General features: G+C 38.2%; 1 protein-coding gene across 2 annotated transcripts; it reads right to left on the bottom strand.

Annotated features, from left to right (window-relative positions):
• Positions 1–14788: 14788 nt before the first annotated feature.
• On the bottom strand, positions 14789–20039 carry LOC141804448 (protein shisa-like-2A). 2 transcript variants are annotated; one of them, XM_074688878.1, is made up of 3 exons: positions 19636–20039; positions 19084–19220; positions 14789–18924 (listed from the first exon to the last, which is right to left on the bottom strand). In XM_074688878.1, exons 1-3 carry the CDS (start codon positions 19815–19817, stop codon positions 18740–18742), a joined length of 504 nt encoding a protein of 167 aa, XP_074544979.1. In that variant the 5' UTR covers positions 19818–20039; the 3' UTR covers positions 14789–18739. The 2 variants fall into 2 exon arrangements, with proteins under 2 accessions (XP_074544979.1, XP_074544978.1); XM_074688877.1 differs by having other exon boundaries at positions 14789–19220.
• Positions 20040–21176: the final 1137 nt, after the last annotated feature.

Below are 21176 nucleotides of genomic sequence, written 5' to 3'. Positions count from 1 at the left end.
CTTAAGAAAAAAATGTCTTTTCATACTTATTAAGTTAATTAAAGACAAAATGAGGTCTGAATTGCTTGTAACAAGTCAAAAAAATATCTGCAAGTGGAACAAGAAGTATCTGCCAGAAAATTTGCTTAAAACTCGAATAATGTCTATTTTTTTTAACTTGTTACAAGCAATTCAGACCTAATTTTATGTCTTTGAAAAACTTAAAGACACTTTTCTGGACTAGTCAGGTGAATGTGGTTCATATTAAGTCTTCAAAGATATTTTTTTACTTAAAACAAGACAAAAAAACTTGATAAGATTTCAGTTTTTGCTGTGTGTTTTTATATGTACCACCAACATGAACACTGACAGGACCTTTGCTGGTACTTCATAGTATCTACTATGAAGTATGAGCTTAAAAGTTACCTTAAAGTCAGAATTTTTAAATGTTTGTTTCATCTTACACTCAAAAAATGAGAAATTGAATTTAACGAAATTTATTATTTCAGCTGGTTCCATGTAAACGTATTAGATTAGTTAAAAGCAGTCATTTCAAATTCAACTTAGATAACCCTTAGATAGCTGTTTTCGACTAACCTTGTACATTTAAATGAAACCAGTTAACACATTTCATTTAAGTTAAGTTTTTCAGTTTTTGAGTGTATGGTGGAGAAAAAAAAGGTGGGCTGCTCCAACTGTTTATGGAAAAAAGATAAGGAGTGGAAACAACTTAAAATATGTTTCAAAGGCCATAAGTCAGAAATATGTCCAATTACTGCTTGACTGTCAACTGCCAAGTGAAATCCTCATTAAAGTGTCATTTCAAATCAGCTTTTCAGGAACAGTTCTGGCTGAATCGTCCCTGAATTGAATCATCCAATCGTGAACTCAAGATCATCATCACTGTCTGTCATCTCTTCCTCCCCCAACTCTTCATCTTGTTCCCTATCGGCTCTGACTTTCTCACTTGTCTGGATGTAGTTATCCTCGATGAAGCCGTCGTCATCTTCATCCAGCTCGACTGGAGTTCCTCGAATCCCTTCCATTCTCCCCATCACGCTGCTAGGAAAGTCCCCTTGCTCCTGTCCGTACTGACTGACCCCATCTGACTCTTGTAGCAGTGAGTGTCTGTAGCTGGCCAGGAAGCGGTGAAAGAGACGGAGCTTAACAGTCATCACGATGAGGAGAGAGATGGTGAGGACTGTGCCGAGTCCTGCAGCCAGGTAGGACCACTCCAGAGACTTGGGAGATACAACATCTTTATCAGACGTCCCTACAAAGAGAGCAAGAGAAGGTCAGTGGCAGCACAGTCAAACCATGAGTGAAGAGTCCAAAGTTCATCAGCACACCTGGCAGTAAATTTATATTTACTGATGGTAAAATAACTCATACAGAGGGATGTTTTTACTCACCAAACCGATTAGTTGCGTTGCTGCTGGTGTTATTGGTACTTTCCATCAGAAGACGTCTCTGCCCTCTATGTCCCCGGACGCTGGGTAAAGTTGCCTGATGTGTCTCGCTGATAAAAGCTCCACAAAGAGACAACACCAAGAAGAGGATGCAGCTCCTCAAACCCATCTCTGTGTCCTGAGCAAAAAAAATTAAAGAATAACCTAAAAAAAAAACGGCAGTGATTACAAGGACGTGGAAAGGTATATTATTAATTATTTCTAAAATCCTCAGTTGAGTTAATTTTAGGGTTGACAGCAATAAAACACCAGTCACAAAAAGATGTGAACAGTGAAAGATTTTTTTACATTGCATTCTATTTTGTCCCTTTTAGCGCTCCTTAGTTAAGCTGCTGCATCTTCTTCCTGCTTCCCAGGACTGAAAATAACTAACTTAATTGGCAAATAGGACTGGAAACTCTTAGATGGCTCAGTAGACAAATCAAAACTCATTTTGTGTGAAAATCGATTTGAAGCTATCCCCTTACAAACTAAGCATATAGGTGCAGCAAATCTGACGAAGAGCAAAGCAGAGCACAATGTTGGAATATGTAAAAGCCACGAACTCAAGTCAAGGTATGTTTTAAATTGTTAATATGGACTTAGGTTTCAGAGCATACTGGTTCAGTGCAGTATTTACTTAAATAACTGACCTACAAGCCTGGATCCTGAAGTACATTTGACTTACAGAATACATGAAAATTGTTCTGAAATGCCATATAGGGTTTTAAACATGCCACTGAAAATGTGATAAGTCATGATTGACAAAAAGAAAAAAAAATCACATCTTGACAAAACAGCTCTAGTAATGATCTATTAACAATAGAGAAAGGTTTTTAGTTTTTAATTTTAATTTTTTAACATACAAAAGTGAATACCATGCAAATTACACATTACATATAACCTTAAAGGGTGATTAAGACCAATGTGTGAAAAGGGAATGTTTTCAACGAGCAAAATTTTCTCATTTGGATTCCAAACAATTCTTTTTCTTTTTCTTTTAGCAACCTGTGCTGTCGCCACCTGCTGGTCATTATAAAGAATACAGACTTAAGGTTCCACTGCCTTAGTTGTACCCATTGACAGCCATGTTTGAATATAATTAAAAGATATTCTTGACTCTAAAAGCTTGCCTCAGAGTGATGGGATAACTTTTTTATGTCTTTCAAAATTTTGGACCATGGGGATAATCCAATCGCTATGTTTAAGGACTTTCCAATTTAAGGAACATAAAGTCTATAATCCATTAATATAAATGATGCTGAAATAAAAGAGTCTTAAGGTCATCTTAAAGATCTGCTAGATCCTTTTGGTTAGTTGGATACACATTAGTATCCCCAATACCTTTCCTGATTGTCCTTTAAAAAAAAAAAAAAAAAAATCTTCTTTTTTTGATTTTTTTAGGTTTTGAATTTTTCCCCTCATTACTTCAAATAATGTTCATTATGGAAACACTAATCTTTGGGGGATTATAAAGTGAAAGTTTCGAATAAAACTCCTCTTTTAAGCAGAGAAAGCTTGTAAACATCCCTCTTGTTAAACTTAATGAATAAGTTATCATTTTCACAACAGAGAGTCACATGATGTTCAGAAGTTGGGCAACGCTCAGGATTTCCTGTGTGCTAAGCTGTTTACTTATTAACTGAAGAATAAGCACAGATTACGATCTTTAATCCAGCACATATGAACTGTATCCATTCTCTACATTAAAGCTGTGAGATGTAATTTCAGGCAGCAGAGTATCGATGAAACAATCGTTGTGATGCAGGCTGTTAGAAAGTAGCCACGTCTTAGTCAGTGACATGTCATATGACCAATCAGTTCACGCCTTACCTAGAAAGAATGTTAAACTTCACGCCTCAGTTGTGGTGAGGAAACACATAAAAGCTCATTTACAAAATATGAAACACACATACTCACATACAACAAGAGAGCAAATAAAGTAACTCACCTGTACAAGGTGGTTTGCCTGTCAGAACAGGTGTATGTCTCCTGACTTATTCTGCTGTTTTTGTTTCCTCCTCAGCTTTCTCAGGACGAGTTCTGGGCAAAGGTTACAGGACGTGCCATAATGTCACCCTCCTACTTCGTGCCCTTAAGACGCAAATGTTAATGTGTAACTTTATTGGGTTTGATGTCCATGTTGCCTTGAAATTCCTTTCTCTGTCTCTATTTCACACTGGAGTGGATTTCATTGTACAGAGTATTGTGATAACAGTGCAGATATGTGTCTGATGTATAAACTGATTCATGATCAGGCCTCACCACCACTCAAAAAAAAGTGTGTTACTCAGGGTGTTACTTTGGGGCTTCTATGAAAATGACTAGAAGGCTTCAGGTCTCTTTATTCCCAGTGCATTGTATAATGGCAATTAGACTTAGGTTGCTCATGTTCTTCATGTTCCTCTTGCACTATTATTGCTTATTTGCACATCCACACATTTTTCTTTTTTTAATAATTTAACATATTTGATATGAGCCCTGGACTAAACACTTACTAATGATTATGTGTATGTGTATGGCGCCTTATATTGTGTCTTTAGTATGTCATGCCTGACTTTAGACTTTTAACTGGGGCTTACTCTCACTATAATATTGTCACTGTGTATCCTTACTTTTCTGTGTTCCTGCTGCAACATCAGAGTCCTTCTATGACAATAAAGATATCCTGATTCAGACTCTGCAGGAATGGTCTTAGGGATACCAGGGCAGCAGCAAGAGGAGATTGTTCAGTTAAACGTGGGAGAACTGTGTTTGGACAAGAAATAATCACAAGATCACTGATTTAATTCTCTAAAAGCATCAAACTAGAGACACATGTTTTGTTGTTCATGATGGACTGGTGTTGAGTATGTGTTGTTTCAAAAGCGTGGATAAAAATTCGTTTTACAGCTAACTCTGGCTTGAATTTTTTTTATTATTTGTTTATTCATTGTGTGTTTGTTTTGTGGTCCCTGTCAAATAAATGGAGTTAGCGTAGGTTCATGGAGGACACGGAAGTCATACGCCAGCTCTGATCAGCTGACAGGCTGATGTTCAATCTCCAACCCCCCTCAACCAATCACAGTATGTGTCTAACGACAAGGCGGTGTATTTAACCCTTGTATTGTGTTAGAAAGCTGCCAACGTATTTAGTGTTTATGGGTCAAATTTGACCTGTGGTTAAACTTAGCTTGTTTATGCTTAAAAAGCAACAGCTATTACCCAATACTGTTTTCACCTCATAGCTAACATATTATGTATTCATATCCATGTAAACGATGTTGCAAGAAAGATTGAGTTCACATGGGAAAGGGTTGTCTGTCTGTGTGTGGTGGAGGAACCCACAGGTCTTAAAGAATGCATGCAACAGTCAGTATTCTCTACCGGGTCATTTTCGACCTGTAACACCACAGATGTCACTTTTTTTTTGAGGCCTTCAAAATTTACTTCAAAAAGTGTCAAAAATTTCTTCTGTTGTGCTAAAATAGTTGTGTTTGAGGATAAGATGATGCCTCGTTCCGATACAAAAAAGTAAATAGTACTTTTTTCAAACCTAAACTTGAAAACAGGTCAAATTTTACCTGAACTTAAATCATGTCTTCACTCCGTCTTATCCCTGCTGTCTTTTTGTGACCCAGCTGCTGCTGTCTCAATAATTCCTCCTCCATCCCAGCCTCCTCCTATTAAGACTCTGGGGGGTATTGATATGTATGCATGGGGGTTTTGCTATGCACCCCCTAAAAAGCTCAAGCAGGCTGCTCAGCTAACCCAGGGAGTACTCTGTAAAGCAGAGCTGAAACGCCAATTCTAACTGTATCCATTTGGCAATGAATATGATGAGAGTGTTCCTGACTGAAACAAATAATTTAAAAAAAAAATCATTGTCTTCATATATTCTAACCTTTGAAAATAAAACTTAATAACGAGTCAAAATAAAATTCAAACACGAAAACAAAATCATTTCGAGTGACTTGTCCCTTTGTTGCATTAGTGCTCTGAAACCAGACGGTGGCACTGTAATCAAATAAGAAGTATCTGAACATATTGAGTTCTGAGATCACATATATATTACCATGTGTTTAAAGAGGGCTTCTGGGTAAATTCACTGTTTTTTCTTCCTTTATTCTTAAGAGGGAAGAGTGGGTCACAGAATATAGGGGAAGTTTGATTTCTCTGAAAAGGAACCTGTCTCCATGAAGAGACTTCAAACTTAATAATGGGGTATATATATATATACAGTCGTGACAAGGTGGAAGGCTTTTTGAAAGGCACTGAAATGATGCCATGTGACCTTGATGTCATTTCTTTTCATCTATGCTCAGTGAGCCCTGGTTTCCCGCTCCATATGAGGAGGTAATGTGTCATTAGAAATGCTTAATGTGTCTAAGGATTTCTGACTCTTGACTCTCTCTGTCTCTGAGCTGTTCATTATGTGCATTAGGCTTTTCATCAGCAGGAACAGAGCTTCACAAGGTCTTTTTCAGAGCCTTGACTTCACAGAAAATGACAATGAACCCTCTTCAAGCAGAGAACTGGAGGTGTGAAAGCCACAAAACTTAATAAAACTGTCACTTTTTCCCCCTTTACTTCAGCCGTGCAACCCAGCTCAAACCATATCACGAGTAATGTTAAAATACCTCACACAGTCTTTTTATTATCACCCTTTTTCCCTGTGTTCCCAAGTTTCTCATGAGCCTTGCTGCTTTTTGCGAGTTCTGTGTCGGGGGTGTCCAAGATTTTCCATTTTGTCTTCATCAAGAGGTATTCTCCCAGCCAGCGTGTTGTACTTTTATAACAGCTCTTGATAAGCTTGCTGGTGTCAGCCCCTGTATTGGAAAGAAAGTGAACTACTGTTAATTACAGGGGGAATGAGCTTAAGTGCAGTGGTAAGTTATAAACAGAGTGCTAGGGTTCAGCACTGTTAAGGACTCTTCTCCAAACAACAGAAGCAGCCTGATGTCAGACTAATAGGATACCTCTTCAGACATATAATTGACAGTGATCTGTACCTCACTCTGGGTTTAATCTTCCACAGCTTAATAACACTATGTTCTGGCTGTACGCCTGACAATTTACAACACAATATCTCCATAACTTTACAGTGATTCACAGATGCCTCAAACTTCAATTATTGCTCCCACATTTCCCACAGAAGACCGTCCAAACAAGAATTACATTTCCATTACAATATTATTGATTTGGAAACTTCATTCAATTTTAATCAAATTAATATAAAAATTATCCTGTGAAGCAAACATTTATATAGATACCTGTTGATTACAAAAACTGGTTTGGGACCCGCCTCTGTGATTATTTATGAGGAGACTAAAACGTCTACTTTCCCTGCTTCTCTGCTAATATTTTGCTAATTGGTTCCCTGAGAGCGGCAGCCTTAACTGCTAAAGAGAGGCTTATGTGGTTTTCCTGAAGGCTTTTTATTATCCCTCTGGTACACTTTGGTAGCTTTACATGGTTTTCTACTAAAAAAAAAAATCCTCTTTTGTCTTCATACTGGTGTTTTGGGAAACTCTTATTTCAGCCTCTAGCTAAAAACCTTTAAGGCTCCCCAAACCTCCTTCCCTCTGACTAGCCAGCCCGCTAGAGGCCTGTTGAGGGCAGAGCCATGGGCAGACCTTGGTGTTTGAGGCCCGCCACTCCACGTGTCATTGACAAGTTAATGATAAGATCCTTATGTGATGACCACATATTTTCAGCAGGTCTTGTGGAGACCTTGTTGACCCAGCCTGTTTAGCCCTTGCTGGTAAACAGATAGAAACTTTGGTGGTTCTGTAATATCAAGTCTCGTCTGTTTGGTTGTAACTACTCCTCCTTGGTGCTGCTGGTGCTAAAAACTCGGGGTAGAGGGGGTAATGACAGCTGTAGAATGTTTTTGGACATCTGAGTCTTGTTTCAATCAGACAGGAAAATTACTGATGCCAGGTTTTAACAGCATAGAGCTGAGTGTCATCTGCATAACAGTGAAACTTAAGGACAAAAGTCTGTAAAGTTTACCATAAGGGTAGCATGTAGTGAATGGGAGGGGACCAAAAATAGAACCCTGGTGAACTCCACATAAGAGAAGTGCTGGAGGAGCAATTTTTCATGCACTTCAATAAAACAACTGTTTGACAGATAGTGCCTTGGTTTAGTAGAGGGAATGCATTTCTTACAGGTGCATACAAAACTGATGGAAACTACACATATCAATGGAGTTCAGGCTAATTCTGTCTAATAAATGAAAAATCTCACTGATTTCTATCAGACTGATGAAGACGATCTGAATGTATGATTTACAAACATTTTGTGTGGTTTCAAATCCTTCAAGCTTAGTTGAAGTTATAAATAACAACTGTAGTAGCCACAGCTATCCATTTATTTATTCTATTTACTAAATGCTAGTCAGCAGGCCAAACACCAAGCTTCACAGGTGAGGAAGAGCCTGAAGCTTGTTGGCAGACATTGGCTGGTTAGCTTCACAAAAGGCCAACCAGGATGGATGAAATGTGTCAACTTTGGAAGTAAAAAGGTATATTTTTGGTTTAACAGAATGAATCATCTCATACAGACATAAAAATCTTTTAGAGAGCGCTAGAAACATCCATATCTTCAATCAATCCTTAATTATCTTGAAATCTGCAAAAAGAAGAACTCACCTACACACAAGGCAGTGACCAACACAGCACTCAGTAAATGGTTGTGTTTTTTTTTCTTTTGTCCACCGCCAAAACATAATAACCTCCCTAGTTTTTATCCAAAGCCCCTCTACTTTCTAATTCTTTGGCTTTGTGCCCATCTCAGTTTTCCATTAACTTTATCACTTGTAAGAACATGGGTGAAGTCTCTCGTGAGTATATTTGCTGAACTGTGCATCAGTAATGCATTAATACTCAATTTGCCAGCACAGAAAATTAAACTTAATCCCTGTGAAGGCAGCCTGATAGATTTGCTGTATCCAATTTACTTTTGCTGTCAGCCACTTCAGATTTTATCTGTCAAAGGTCTATTACAGTATCCAATGCTGTTCTCAAATTAAACTAAAGCTTGTTCAGCAATTATTGAAATCAGTACTCATATCTAACTTTATGGAATTTTCACTGGTCAAGTCTGTGATATGTTCTTGACACAGATTAATTGTTTTGAAGGTTGTCAGATTCAGGAAGCTAATGTCACTGGAATGGATATCCCTGTTGCTAAACCACATCACCTAAGGGCAGTAAGTTTTTTTTTCTGTTAATGTCGGTTTTCCACATTCACCCCATGTGCATGTTTTTGTTTTAACAGAGGGTATGCGTTCACATAACTTCCCCTCTGGGACACGCCCACTTAAGTCGGACTGAGAAGCAAAACAAACCCCACTTAGCATTGCAGAGAGCTGCAACAAACACAGCAAGACTGGGAAAAATTTGAAATATGAAATAAAATTTAGGACAGCTGTACACAACATTGACCTGCTAAATCTACCAACGAACCAGAGGTCCATCATATCCTGACATTTAGCCTGTTTCTACCTGATTTTAACGCAAGGAAAACACACAACGCAAAGCCTTAAAGTTACGAAAGCCTCTAAATGATTCAATTTACAGTATACAGTAAATTGACCCAAGTGAATACACATATTTTCTATCTGTACTTTTGGTATTTAACATAGACTGTACTATCAGTAGACGTATAGTCCCTGCAATGGTATTCAAGTATAGTTAATATCAGATACTTTATACAATGCAGCTACAGCTACTTGTGCTGGAGTTTCCCCTTATTTGGAAAACTGGGTTAGCCTCAGTTAAAGTTAGTTTACAAATCATGTCGAGCACAAGGTTCATAATCACACAAAGAAAAAAATCTTTAAGTTGTGAAAAATATAGCTGAATGAAAAATGCTAACATTTAGAGATTTCGTAGTTTAAGGAATGATTTAACCCCAAAATACAGCATAAATTAACTTTAACTGACACAAACTGAGAACCACAAATCCACCTTTGTTGCCTGGATTGTTTCTGAAAATTGCAGCAATCCATCAGTTTCTCTACTCTTTGTCCTTTAGTAACCTGTCAAAAGATAGCTCTGATTGCTTTTCAGACATGATCATTTAATCAATCCCACAACAGCTCTCCCCATTTTTGATTCTGTTTTAGAGTTTAGATGGTATTAAGTCAAAGTTGCCACTCATCTCCCTCTTTCTGCCTCTCAGTGGGCAGTGACTTCTGCTTGTTATGCATACCCTCTATTCTCTCTTCTGTAGTTATACTTCCAACAATCTGTTCTTAAGGAAATGACTGAATTAATCTTGCTGAGATGAAGAGTCGTGTCAATCTTATTCATATCTAAACCATGTTGAATTCAGACTGGGACACACTGCACATTTTTAACCATTTCCATCTTCATTTATCTCTCTGATACATCAAGGAATCTTATTTACGGTGCAAGTAGAAAATATATTAGAAGAGGCAGTGGAACAAGCTGTTCTCTAATACTGTCATTTTCAGGTAATAATGACGGTGCGTTTAACACCTCTTCAAAGATACAGAAAAAATTGAAAAGTCAGAACGATACCTTCAGTTTTGCTACTGTGATTTTCTGCTACTGTGATTTGTGACACAATGTAAGTTGGTCTTGGACCTAATAATAGATGGATAGGCATAAAGGGGTGCTGAGATGACTTTCTGACATGTCTTTTGATGATCAATGACCTTTTGTTGGAAAGTAAACAAAGTCCTTTTGCATCCTGAATTCAGTCAGTAATAACGAGTCAGCATTGTAATGTTTATGCCCGTTGACTTGTCATTTTTATTCACAATCCCCCCCTCAATTCACACTTATCTTTTATGTCCAATCATAACAGGGTGCATTCATAAGTATAACCCTGCTGACATCTATAAACACTTCTGCACTCAAAAAAGGAACATTGGTGTTTGTTCAATCAGCATAAATAAAACATGTAGCTTCTACTAGATTATTTTATGTTCAGTGGTTAAACATGATTAAAACATGTTGTTTCAGCATGATGTGCAAAATTGTTACAACAACAAGATCACTTTATGTTAACTCAACCTAATTGGTTTAGGTAGGAATCCCATCTGCAAAACCTCTCCAGAGCAGGAGGTGGCAGTAATGTACAATAGGCCCTATTCATCAGAGAGCAGAGCTAGAGGATAACCTGCACTGTAAAACGGGAATCTTCAATCAGTTGAAGTGAAGAAATTATCTTAATCAATCCAACTCAATATTTAAGTTAAGGTTTCCAATGTATTTTTATGGATCATATCTACTTTAAATTCTGTGTTACTTCAACTAATAAAAAGAAGTAGTTGGACCAACTTAAATTATCTAACATGGATTTAGTTGTGATCTCTTAAGAAATTTGAGTAAAATCTACTATGTGTATTTGAGTTACAACAACGAATGTTATTAAATTGAAATAACTTAAAGATAACATGTACATTAAGATCAAATAAATTATCTAGATCTAGATAAAGATATTGCGTGCAACTGCTAAAATTAATTAAATTGGGTTAATTCAACAAAACATTTTTTTTCAGTGTGGTCCATCTTTGCGCTGTCATTTCACTCTTAAAACCCAACAAAAGTCCAACACCAGCAAGTTACCTTCCCATTTCCCTCTTCAACATAAGCCTGAAATTCATATCAAAGACACTTGCACGCAGAATTGGGTTTACATTTTATTCCTAATCCTCAAGATCAGACTGGTTTCATCAAAAGCAGACATTCATCGAGCAACACATGTAGACTTTTTAATTTAATGGACCATTCATCACAACAACAAAAGGCACAATCTTTCATAATCACTCAAAGATGAAGAAAAAGCTTTTGACAGGGTTAACATTTTTTTTTAATCTCCACAGTGCAGAAATTTGGCTCTAGGGAATCATTTATTAATTGGATTGAAATTCTTAACTCTGAGCTAACCTCACTGTCTTCCAAATTGCATTAGTGTACCTTGTTTCTTGCTTGTTCCTCAGCCTTAAGCTGCAGCTGTTTGCCCTAACCCTCACATCAAGGGAATAAAGACACCACATGAATCCAATAAAATTGGTCTTTATGCTAATGACATAATACTTCTCTCACAAAACCATTGTTTATCCTTCAAGAAACAACTTAACTCATAGACACATACGCTAACATCTCTGATTACTCTAAAGACTGGATAAATTGTCAATAATCCCATTACAACGTAACAGCTGGGATGTGATATTCTGTAAAACATTGATTTTTCTGTGCACAAGCCACATTATATACCTAGGTATCACCAGTTCTCCCAGGCTTTCAGAGTGGTTTACTCTTTGTCACACCCCATCACTTACCTGGATTAATCTACTGCACTAAATGAAAATAATAATAGTTTAAAAAAAATAAAAATAGAAAAAGATTCAAGGGATGTTTGGATGGACAAGAAAGAATACCAAAGGAGCTGAATCCTTTCATATTGACATTAAGACGCTGTTCCAGTGAGGACGTGATGAGGAAAACAGCATTTGAAGTCTCTGTTAAACCAAACAGCCCAATCTTGTTCCTTTTTTACTGATTGTAGGCGTCTGACTGCTGTTATTCACCGCTCTAACCCCAGCAGTCTTGTTTATATGTTTGTTGTGACTGTAAGCGTACACCACATGATGTCTTGCCATCAGGTCCATCGGTGAAATAGCAGCATCCCCGCATTAAAGATTAAAGCTGAGTCTTTTGATCATGAGTTTATTGATGCCGTTTCATGAAATGCGTGCGTGAACACCTTGAATGCAAATTGTGGGAGTGCCTTGGAAATACATGAAGCCATAAAACACAGAGATGCCACATGAAAACAAAGTGAACCTACAGACCAGTTTCCCCATTCAGTCTTTTAAAAGATTGCTACAGAATGTTACAGGGCACAACCTTTGTGCTGAACAAATGACTCAAGTCTATGTAGATAAATTTCACTGTACACATGTTTCTGAACATATCAAGACTTCTGACTGAATAAGAAATGGACAACATTCCTCTGTCTCCTTCCAGTGAAAATAAGTGACACCAAAACACGGCCTTGATGCACTGACTCATCACCCCTGTCATGTATTGAGGGTGTAGAAGCTGCCTGTTTACATCACAACTCATTTGCATAACAAAACAAACACTGAACTTACCAATAAAACGTCGATGATGCCTTTGATTGACGCAGTTCATAGAGTCCTGTGTCATTTTGAAGCAGACATGCATTTGTTTTATGTGTCAGTAGCTGTGCACCCTTAATATTTATTCTTTTTTCTAATCACCTTTTCTTCTTTGCTGGTTTAACACACTGCATAAGGCTGCATATGTCAAGAGAGCAATCAAACATGAAATGAAATAGAAGACCAGCAAATTGCAAAAATAATTTGGAAATAATTTTAGAAATTAAAAAGGTGAACATAAATCAGCATTATTATAACAAATTAATCTAACAACTGAGGAGGAGGGTGTTTTAGGGCTTTACTGCTGCCAGTCAGCAAGGGGCGCTCTACAAGTTTTGGCTTCACTTTGGAATAGGACCTGTGCCATCCATGATTGCACACAGTCAGTGCTTAAGACTGTCCAGCCTTGACTTCAAAGGTGTTTACGCTGCAGTAAATCTAAAAAGAGACATTAACACAGTAAAAAATAATAATAAACAGGTTATGTTAGCTTCCAGTCAACATTTTCCAAGCACATCTTAAAAGTGAATAAAAGACGTGAATTTTGCATGTACATGTAAATACTAAAGCTTCCTCTTTTTTAAAATACAAAAACAAGGTCACTTTTTTATTTTAGTCATGTTTTCAGACCTCTGAATTCATTTTTTTCACATGAAAACATTTAAATGGCTTTCACTAGGGCACATGTATCTTCCCTTTGTTCACAATAAGAACACATGTTCACCAAACCAAATAAAGGGGTGACGTTTGAATAATTTGCATTTATACATGCTTTTCGAGTGAAATCATGTAATGGTACTGGGACATGAACCAAAGTAAAGATTTTATTACCTAAATGTAAAAAAGGATAGTTTTGATTTTCCAGGTCTGCATAATAGTACTGCTCATAGTGCAGTAACATACACTGGTTTTAGTCACAATCATTTCGGTTGTGAAATGTTTCCTGTTGCAATTGTGGAAATACTTGCTTGATTTCAGCCTCTCACACTAAAACACTGAGACAAATCAAATGAATATGTCCTGAATTTGAGTCTTTTGAGCAAGAATGAAGCTACAGTTAATAGCAGACACTCACACCTCCACTAAGTGCCTTTTGTGTTGTTCTTTAACTACTCTCTTTCATTCTATTATTCTGCACAGAACTAAGAGGCACTTACATACTTCAGACTGACCGGAAAATTCAGAATAACTCACAATCATTTCAATCATGAACTCAACTTGCCTATCTTTCCCCACTGGATAATAATTAAGGCAATTATGTCATAAATGTCACCAGCCTCCAGTGCTAACAAATATTACCTGTACCCAAAGCACTTGAGTCTGTCTAAAATCTTGTCCATGATTAGTGTTCCACTTGATTCTCAACATTTGAGGCATTGTAAGAAAATTCACATCATTTTAATCATTTTGGCATTCAGACTACACTGGATGCTCATTGTCTTCTACATTACAAGAGTGAGTACATTTTAGACAGCTTTTGTAGCTGCACATTCAAGCAGTCTATCTCCAGCAACCCCAGTAGCTTTACTAAACAAGGGGCTTCTGACACTGGGATGCTGGGATCCTCCCTTTGTTAGCTTTACCCACAATTCACCAGCTCTGTAGGATGACTCACATGAAGCTTCGCACTTCTTAAGCCAGCTGTTACCTTCCTGACCAGCCATCATCATTGTAGAAAAACATGGCAAAAGACAAGCAGGTTGTTCCATTCACGACAACTTTATCGAGTCTGTTCCAGCTTGAGCCATCCTGAGCCTATCCATTGATTTTACTCTTTTAACACAGCAACATCTCTTTAACCCCTTAGTGCCTGAATTAATTATTCATATATTATAAAAATAGATTGTTTAATGTTTTTGGGGTTTTTTGCATTCTTACAGATGTTAATTAAGTGGAGATTGTCAGTTTGAGTACATTCAATTTTTATAACTAAGTAATGTTTTACACACACACACACACACACACACACACACACACACACACACACACACACACACACACACACACACATATATATATATATATATATATATATATATATATATATATATATATATATACATATATATGAGAAGTTTATCCCCTGACCAATATATCGTGCCATAGTGGATCTGATAGGATCATTGGTGTACAATATGAATCAATAGGTACAGAGGTCATTCCAGCTGCGTCGCTAATTTCTAACAGCATGCATCGAGGGGTTGAAATAAACTACAACAGTAAGCTCAACTATCTTCATGCTTCAAAAACCAATCACAGACAATCCCTTTAAGACCCTTTCAAAATAATCAGTGAAGAAATCTAAGAATATGTTCTAATCCTTTTATCATCTCTGGCTTTGGAAAAGTAGATCTGGTTCCCTCAATGCTTCCAATAATTGTAAACAAAACAATGTGTATCTCCCTGTACTCCAGCAACAAATACTGCTCAATGGGGGTGGGTTCTTTATGTCCTCTGGGGATTAAAAAAAACATACTTTTTTTCAAAACTGATGGCATGAAGACTTCTGCCAATCAAAGCATTTTCATTTATTTCATTCCTTTTTAGATTTTAAATGTATCCTTTTGGCTTTGTGCTAATGAGTTCATTGTATTTATAAGGGCACTTGAGTAGTGTTAAAAGACAGACTTGGAAAAAATGAACTTATCCCTGTTGTTTGTTAAATTACAACCCTTAGTGAAAACAACAGAAAATGCCCTTATCTTCAAACTACAGTGGTAGTTTCAGTGGAGAGCTGTGTATTCAACCTAAAAATAAACCCATCTGATTTTTAGGATTGACAGTATGATGTGCCAGGCTGGTTATTTTCTTTATGCTATTTTGAGCACAAGCTGAGGCAGTTAACAGAGCAGATAACCTTTGTATGGCACAGCTACAAGGTATTTGTCAAATGCTTTCCATTGACGAATGATTTTCTTCATTTACCAGTGTTATGAGTTGAATAAATCAGTAGTAAGCCACATGTGTGAGGTTAACAGTGTTCTGGTAACAGGACTGACAAAGGATGGGCAGTTTGTTAAAAAACAGAGTTAAAGTTGGTTCACCCATGACCTTAGATATATCTTAAATCAGCACATTACTGTCACACCTGATTCCTTCAATTTTAACATTCACTTGTCTATCAGTGTGTTCATAGCATCTCGTCAAATTCAAACAGGTGTATAGGGGGACATTCAAAAGTTACTTAGTGTCTTTACCGATTACCCTGATACCTAGGCATGTAGCTGCACCACCACAGCATCCTCCTCTGTAAACAATGATGTGCACACACAGTTTGACAGTGGAAGCATGGCAGGCAATAGTTTGATAAACACGAGGGGATAAACCATCAAAGATCTAACTGAGGGCAAACCATACCGTGCTTAAGCACACTTCAACCCTAAAGTCCAGATTGTTTGGTCATTGTAACAAGACCACCATGTACAAGACCTGGATCTTATCATGCATTGCATTCGCACTTGAAAGTCGGAATTTACAAGTTCTGGGTGAGGAATTTCAAATGAAACGCCCCCCATGGTTGGAATACCCTACTGGGAAGTCGGCATATCCACCATGAACTGTTTAAAGCATCGAAGTAGTCTCCCTGGTGTCACCCATCTGTTTCTGTTTTTCTTTTGATAGCACTTTACTCTCACCTACCACTCCTGACATACTTTGCACCATTGCACCATGTTACTTTTACACCTTGACCCTTTTTTTTGCACTGTATCTGTATACTGACAAACTTTGGTCTTTGCAAAATAATTTTTGTCCTGAATGATAATCTAGGTTTAAATCAGGGCAGTAATCACCTTTTGTTTTAGGTAGGTGACTAGCATTGTTTTTATTTCTTACTTGATAATTTTTTATCTAAACTCTGCTTCTGTGAACTGGAATCACAACTTTCATTTTCTAATTTCCCCTGGTTTTTCACTATCTACACATTGCAGTTCAGAATATAGGTTGTAATATGATTCATTTGCAGTCTAAACTGGTTTGACCAGAGGTTGGATACAGTTGACCGTGTTGATAATTTAAAGTCACAGATGCCACCTGTGTTTGTGGCAGTGATGAAGGGGTATTATGCATTATATTATTTTCAACATGAACATAACGAGACTTACTGAAATGATGAGGTCACATCATAAGGGTCTACTAACTGGTTTATAATACATTTAAAGGACAGGCCTCAAACACCAAGACCTGCCTGTAGCTCTGCCCACAACAGGCCTCCAGAGGGCTGGCCAATCAGAGAGCTTTAAAGAGACAGCAGCTAGAACAATGTATTTCAGGCAGAGGCTGAAATAAGAGTTTTTTCTAAAACACCAGTGTAAGAAAAAATGGGCTTAAATGTTTCAATTCAGAAAAGTGTAATACCCCCTCTTTAAAGGATGACGCCGCCAACTATTGACCGTTAGTTCCTTGCACCTCTTTCAAATGTCTTTGTTTTTCATTAAAAACAGATCTGATAAAAAATATTCACAGTATCATGAATTGCTAAACTTGAATGTAATGATCTGAAAGTTACTACTTGACAAAGTAGATCTCTGAGCCAAAACACTAGTTACTCTGAGGCAGCTGTAACTTTGTGCTCATGATGTGGCAACTAACACCAGTCTGTGAAAACCAGACATTTGATACTTCCCCATCTTTTGCCAAAGTGTGCCTTCATCTTTGTAAAGATATCTGCCACATGTTGCTTTTGGATTCATTTATTTGGGTCCATTCCAGGTGGGACTGTTACACCTCTCTGTCAGCGTAAATGTCCTATGGGTGTAATGGTGAGACTGTATAACACTGCCTCTGAAGCTTCAATAAGATCATGATGCTGTGTGAAATCACAAATGGCAACACTGTTGCATGATCCAATGGAAAAGTACAAAGACATAATGACAAGCTTGTTTACAGCTCTGCAGGAGTCTTCATGTTGAGTTATCTGCCTCCAGGTTGACTTTACTGCTAACTTACACACTTGAGGCTAACCAGTATTCAAAGTCCTGTGTTCCTGTGTGTTAGCAGTAATGAAAACTTTTTTTTTTTGTAAAAATATGAGGTTAGATTGAAATATATAAGACTAGACTGCTTGATATAAGGACAAAAAAAACAACTTTAAAGATTCTTCCTTTCCTCATGTTTGATCAACAGTTGAATGTCATTGCTGGTAGGCTTCACATCAAGTGAATCTCTGGCTCAATTTTTTTCACTTGCACAAATAAATTAGTTAAATAAATTCACATTACACTGCCACAGTGATTTGGCATCTTAGCTTTGAAGTACTGCAGGAGATCTAATGGTTTGATCTCCATGAAGGTCAATATTTTATCTTTGCTTTTTGCTGTTCTGCACTGAGGAAAGACATTTGCATAAAAAGATAGGTTCCTTGACACGCCTCTGACTCAACTTGGTGCATCCCAGGGATTCTTCATGGCCACTGTCAAAAAGAAAAGGCTCTGAGTGTTATCTGTAAGAGACAGGCGCTTCTGGTTTTACTCCCTAACCTCAAATCAACACTTGCATAAAAACAAGAGGTCTTGTTTTAGGAAGGTGCACACACACAGATGAGTTTAAGCATTTGGATGAATAACAATGCCATCATTGTTCCAGTCCCTGAGCATAATGAAGCAGACAAGTATACAAATCCACAACATCCTGATTTGACAGCCTCACTGTGGCTGTCTGCTGCTGTCTTTTGTGTCCGGCTCTTCTTCTCTTGTGTGCACGAGAAACTGTGCACCTGAAATCTGAAGTAGGCTCCAGCACTGTTTCTGTTTCCCTTTCTTGATCCAGCATATGAATTAATAATGAGATTCATATGAAGTCTTTGGATTTCTTTGAGCCAATTACAACCAATCTTGTGCTAAAAAATATTAGATAAGATCACATTCCACTCATGATCCGTGGGTCATAGCTTTGTGGTGGTGGTGGTGGTGAAGCATCCTTTCAGGCAGCTTGATGAAAAGAGAAAAATCAACACGAGGACATTCTCTGGGGCTTTTCACAGCTCATTATGTGCGCTTGCTCAGTTTGATCTGAAGTGCTCAGTTGCTGTTTTCAATCCATGCTGCCTCCCTGAAAACCACATGAGATCATGGTGAGTATCACCGAACATGCCAGCAGCGCAGTCTGCCGCCTGACTCTCCAGCTTTATTCAAATCTTGACTTCTGGTCTTCTTCTTTTTTACACAGCCACCTACGAGGAGCTCTCCACTTTCACACTGGTGACGTTGGCTGTGAAACACCTCTGGAACAGGAGATCAGGGTCTGGTGGCTGATTATCACAGTCCAGTTTCCGGCTCATGAAGTGTTTCCTAAAGCCATGTGGACCTGAGGCACTGGCTGCTCTCACGTGAATGGATCCCCCACTGGGATCACTTTCTGAAAGCACAAGGAAAAAAGCCTGAAAGTGGGTGTTTTTAAACCTCATTATGCTGCAGAGTCTAATTGTTCTTTTTGTCCATCTATGAAAAAAAGGTGCGTTAACTTCTTCACTTATAACTTCTTTGTCAAACCTACAGAGTGCCTGCTCACACTTACCAGGCGCCCTAAGAGGGAGGCCGTTGTCAAGACGACTGGGTTTTGTGGCGATGAAGAGGTAGCAGAGAACACATACGGTGATGAGAAAGGCAAGAAGGACCACTGCTGCAATAGAAAGACCAACAAGAGCACCGATACTGAGAGAGGAGGAGAGGAGGAGAGGTGACAGTTTGAGGAGAGGAAAGAGAAAAGAGGTCATGAGTGGAAATATGAAGAGAGATAGTACTGTAAACTTGAAACAAAGAAGTCAACTTCACTTCACTGTGGGTATTCTGAATTAAAAGGTAAAAATGTTTTTTTTTGATCTATAATTCAAGATAAAATACTGAAAGTGAATGACAGCAAGTGATGATGCTCTCTCAGTGGATGAGTGAGGATGAATACACCTGAAATGAGCTTTATTAGAGATCTTTCTGTCAGAGTCAACCACAAAATAATCTAATAATCTAAATGAAGACACTCCTGCCTGTGTCAAAATTTAGCAAAATGCTGCAAACTGGAGATCAATAAAATTTAACTTTTGGGTGGGGGGAAAAACGACATGTTCCTTACCTCAGCCACCACATGTATCCATACTCATAGGGGAAAAAGCTGTTGGGATCATCACAGCAATACTTCACATCATTGAACCCACAGCAGTAGACGGCAGCAACAGCGTTTCCCAGTCTGGGGCAAGAGAAACCATCCACAAACAACCCGTCCGCGCTGTGGTAGCTGCTGCACTCAGAGCTCATGCTGCCGGGCGGAGATAAAGGGGAATAATCCCCCAAACCTTCTGAGGTCCGTAATTTACAGAGGAGTAGATCCGCGCATCCTCAGCGTGCCTGTGCGCTCTGCTGAGGGAGAGGCTGCAGCAGCTGATCTCAGAGAGAAAGACACGGAGGTAGAGGGCTGGGATCTAAAGAAACCTGGAGCCCTCTCTCTTTTTCTCTCATCTTTATGTTCGTCTCCCCGTCTCTACCTTTCCTCCCGTTTGTCTCTCACTCTGCGTCGGGCGCGCACGCAGTCTCCCTCAATTTGGTTAATCCGATTAAGTTTTTGGATGTACCACTTTGCTTCTTTAAAATATTGATCATCTTTGTGTTTTCATACCTCATCTAAGAATCTTATTCTGTTTACCAGAAATACTTTGTTCTTAGGTTTTTCTTTAAATCACAAACAGTGGACTGGATCTAGAGAACTATCCAAATTTTTGGGAATGGGTAGGGGGTACTAAAGAAAATGCCTTTTGCAAGGGTGAGGGGTCAAATCTGTGTAATTATCAGTATTTTGAATTAAAGTAGTGTTTTGTTGCACTTTTATAATCTTGTTCATTTTACTTGTAGGGGAGACCAGGGCTGGTTGTCACACTTTATAAACAGATATGAGATTATCATTAAAACATCTTTCAATAGTCATTCCCACATAAAATTGGAGTTTAACTTGTTGGTCTGAAATGTGTAACCCTCTCATTCCAACTCATTATAACAAAGAGGCAATAACTCTGACATTCTGTGACAAACAACCTCATCATGGGAATTGTTGTCATACACTAATGGGGAAAGTCTTTTAAAGGCAAGAAGGTAGGATTAAAGCCCCATTTACATGACTTTTCATCTGAAAACACAGTGAAAAAGATTTGTTTACATGGAAACGCTGAGGGACTGAAAACACTGTAGTAAGCATAACGGGCCTGTAGGTGGTGCTATAACTGTCTTGTCCAGGATCTGCTTTTGATAGATCTACACCGAAGAATAGTTGAGCCAATCATCTAGTTTGTTTGGGGAATACTACGAGCAGGAGTGGAGCAACAGGTGCACGTTTTGTTGAAAGACAGTCAGTAGATTCAGTAGATTGAGCAGCACAAGCAAAACACAGAAGTTCGCAATGATTGTAGCAACAGTACTGTACTGTTGGATGCGCTTGTGTGAAGCAGAGTGTGGCATCCACGTTCCCACTGAAAACGCTGGTTTACTGTTATGACAGCAATGGTGTTGGCAGCGTTTCAGAAAAGTTCCGCGCTGGAGGCCGTTTTCAAAAGTTTGCGTTTTAGGTCGGCTTAAATGCCGTTTCTGTGTAAACAGAATGCGGAAACACAACAATAGTTTTGCGTT

Source organism: Halichoeres trimaculatus, unplaced genomic scaffold (assembly GCF_033239565.1).
Source record: "Halichoeres trimaculatus isolate MK-OKI-2021-1 unplaced genomic scaffold, fHalTri1.1 fHalTri1_scaffold_15, whole genome shotgun sequence".
NCBI lineage: Eukaryota > Metazoa > Chordata > Actinopteri > Labriformes > Labridae > Halichoeres > Halichoeres trimaculatus.
Note: the sequence above shows the minus strand (reverse complement) of the source record. Positions and strands in the feature narration are given on the sequence as shown.

What these genes read in the sequence shown, in the direction of transcription:
- LOC141804448 (XM_074688877.1), bottom strand. Translation starts at nt 19,817, where the DNA reads ATGAGCTCTGAGTGCAGCAGCTACCACAGCGCGGACGGGTTGTTTGTG. An exon ending in GGATACATGTGGTGGCTGAG is followed by an intron (nt 19,221 to 19,635) that starts GTAAGGAACATG and finishes CTCCTCTCTCAG; the next exon opens with TATCGGTGCTCTTGTTGGTC.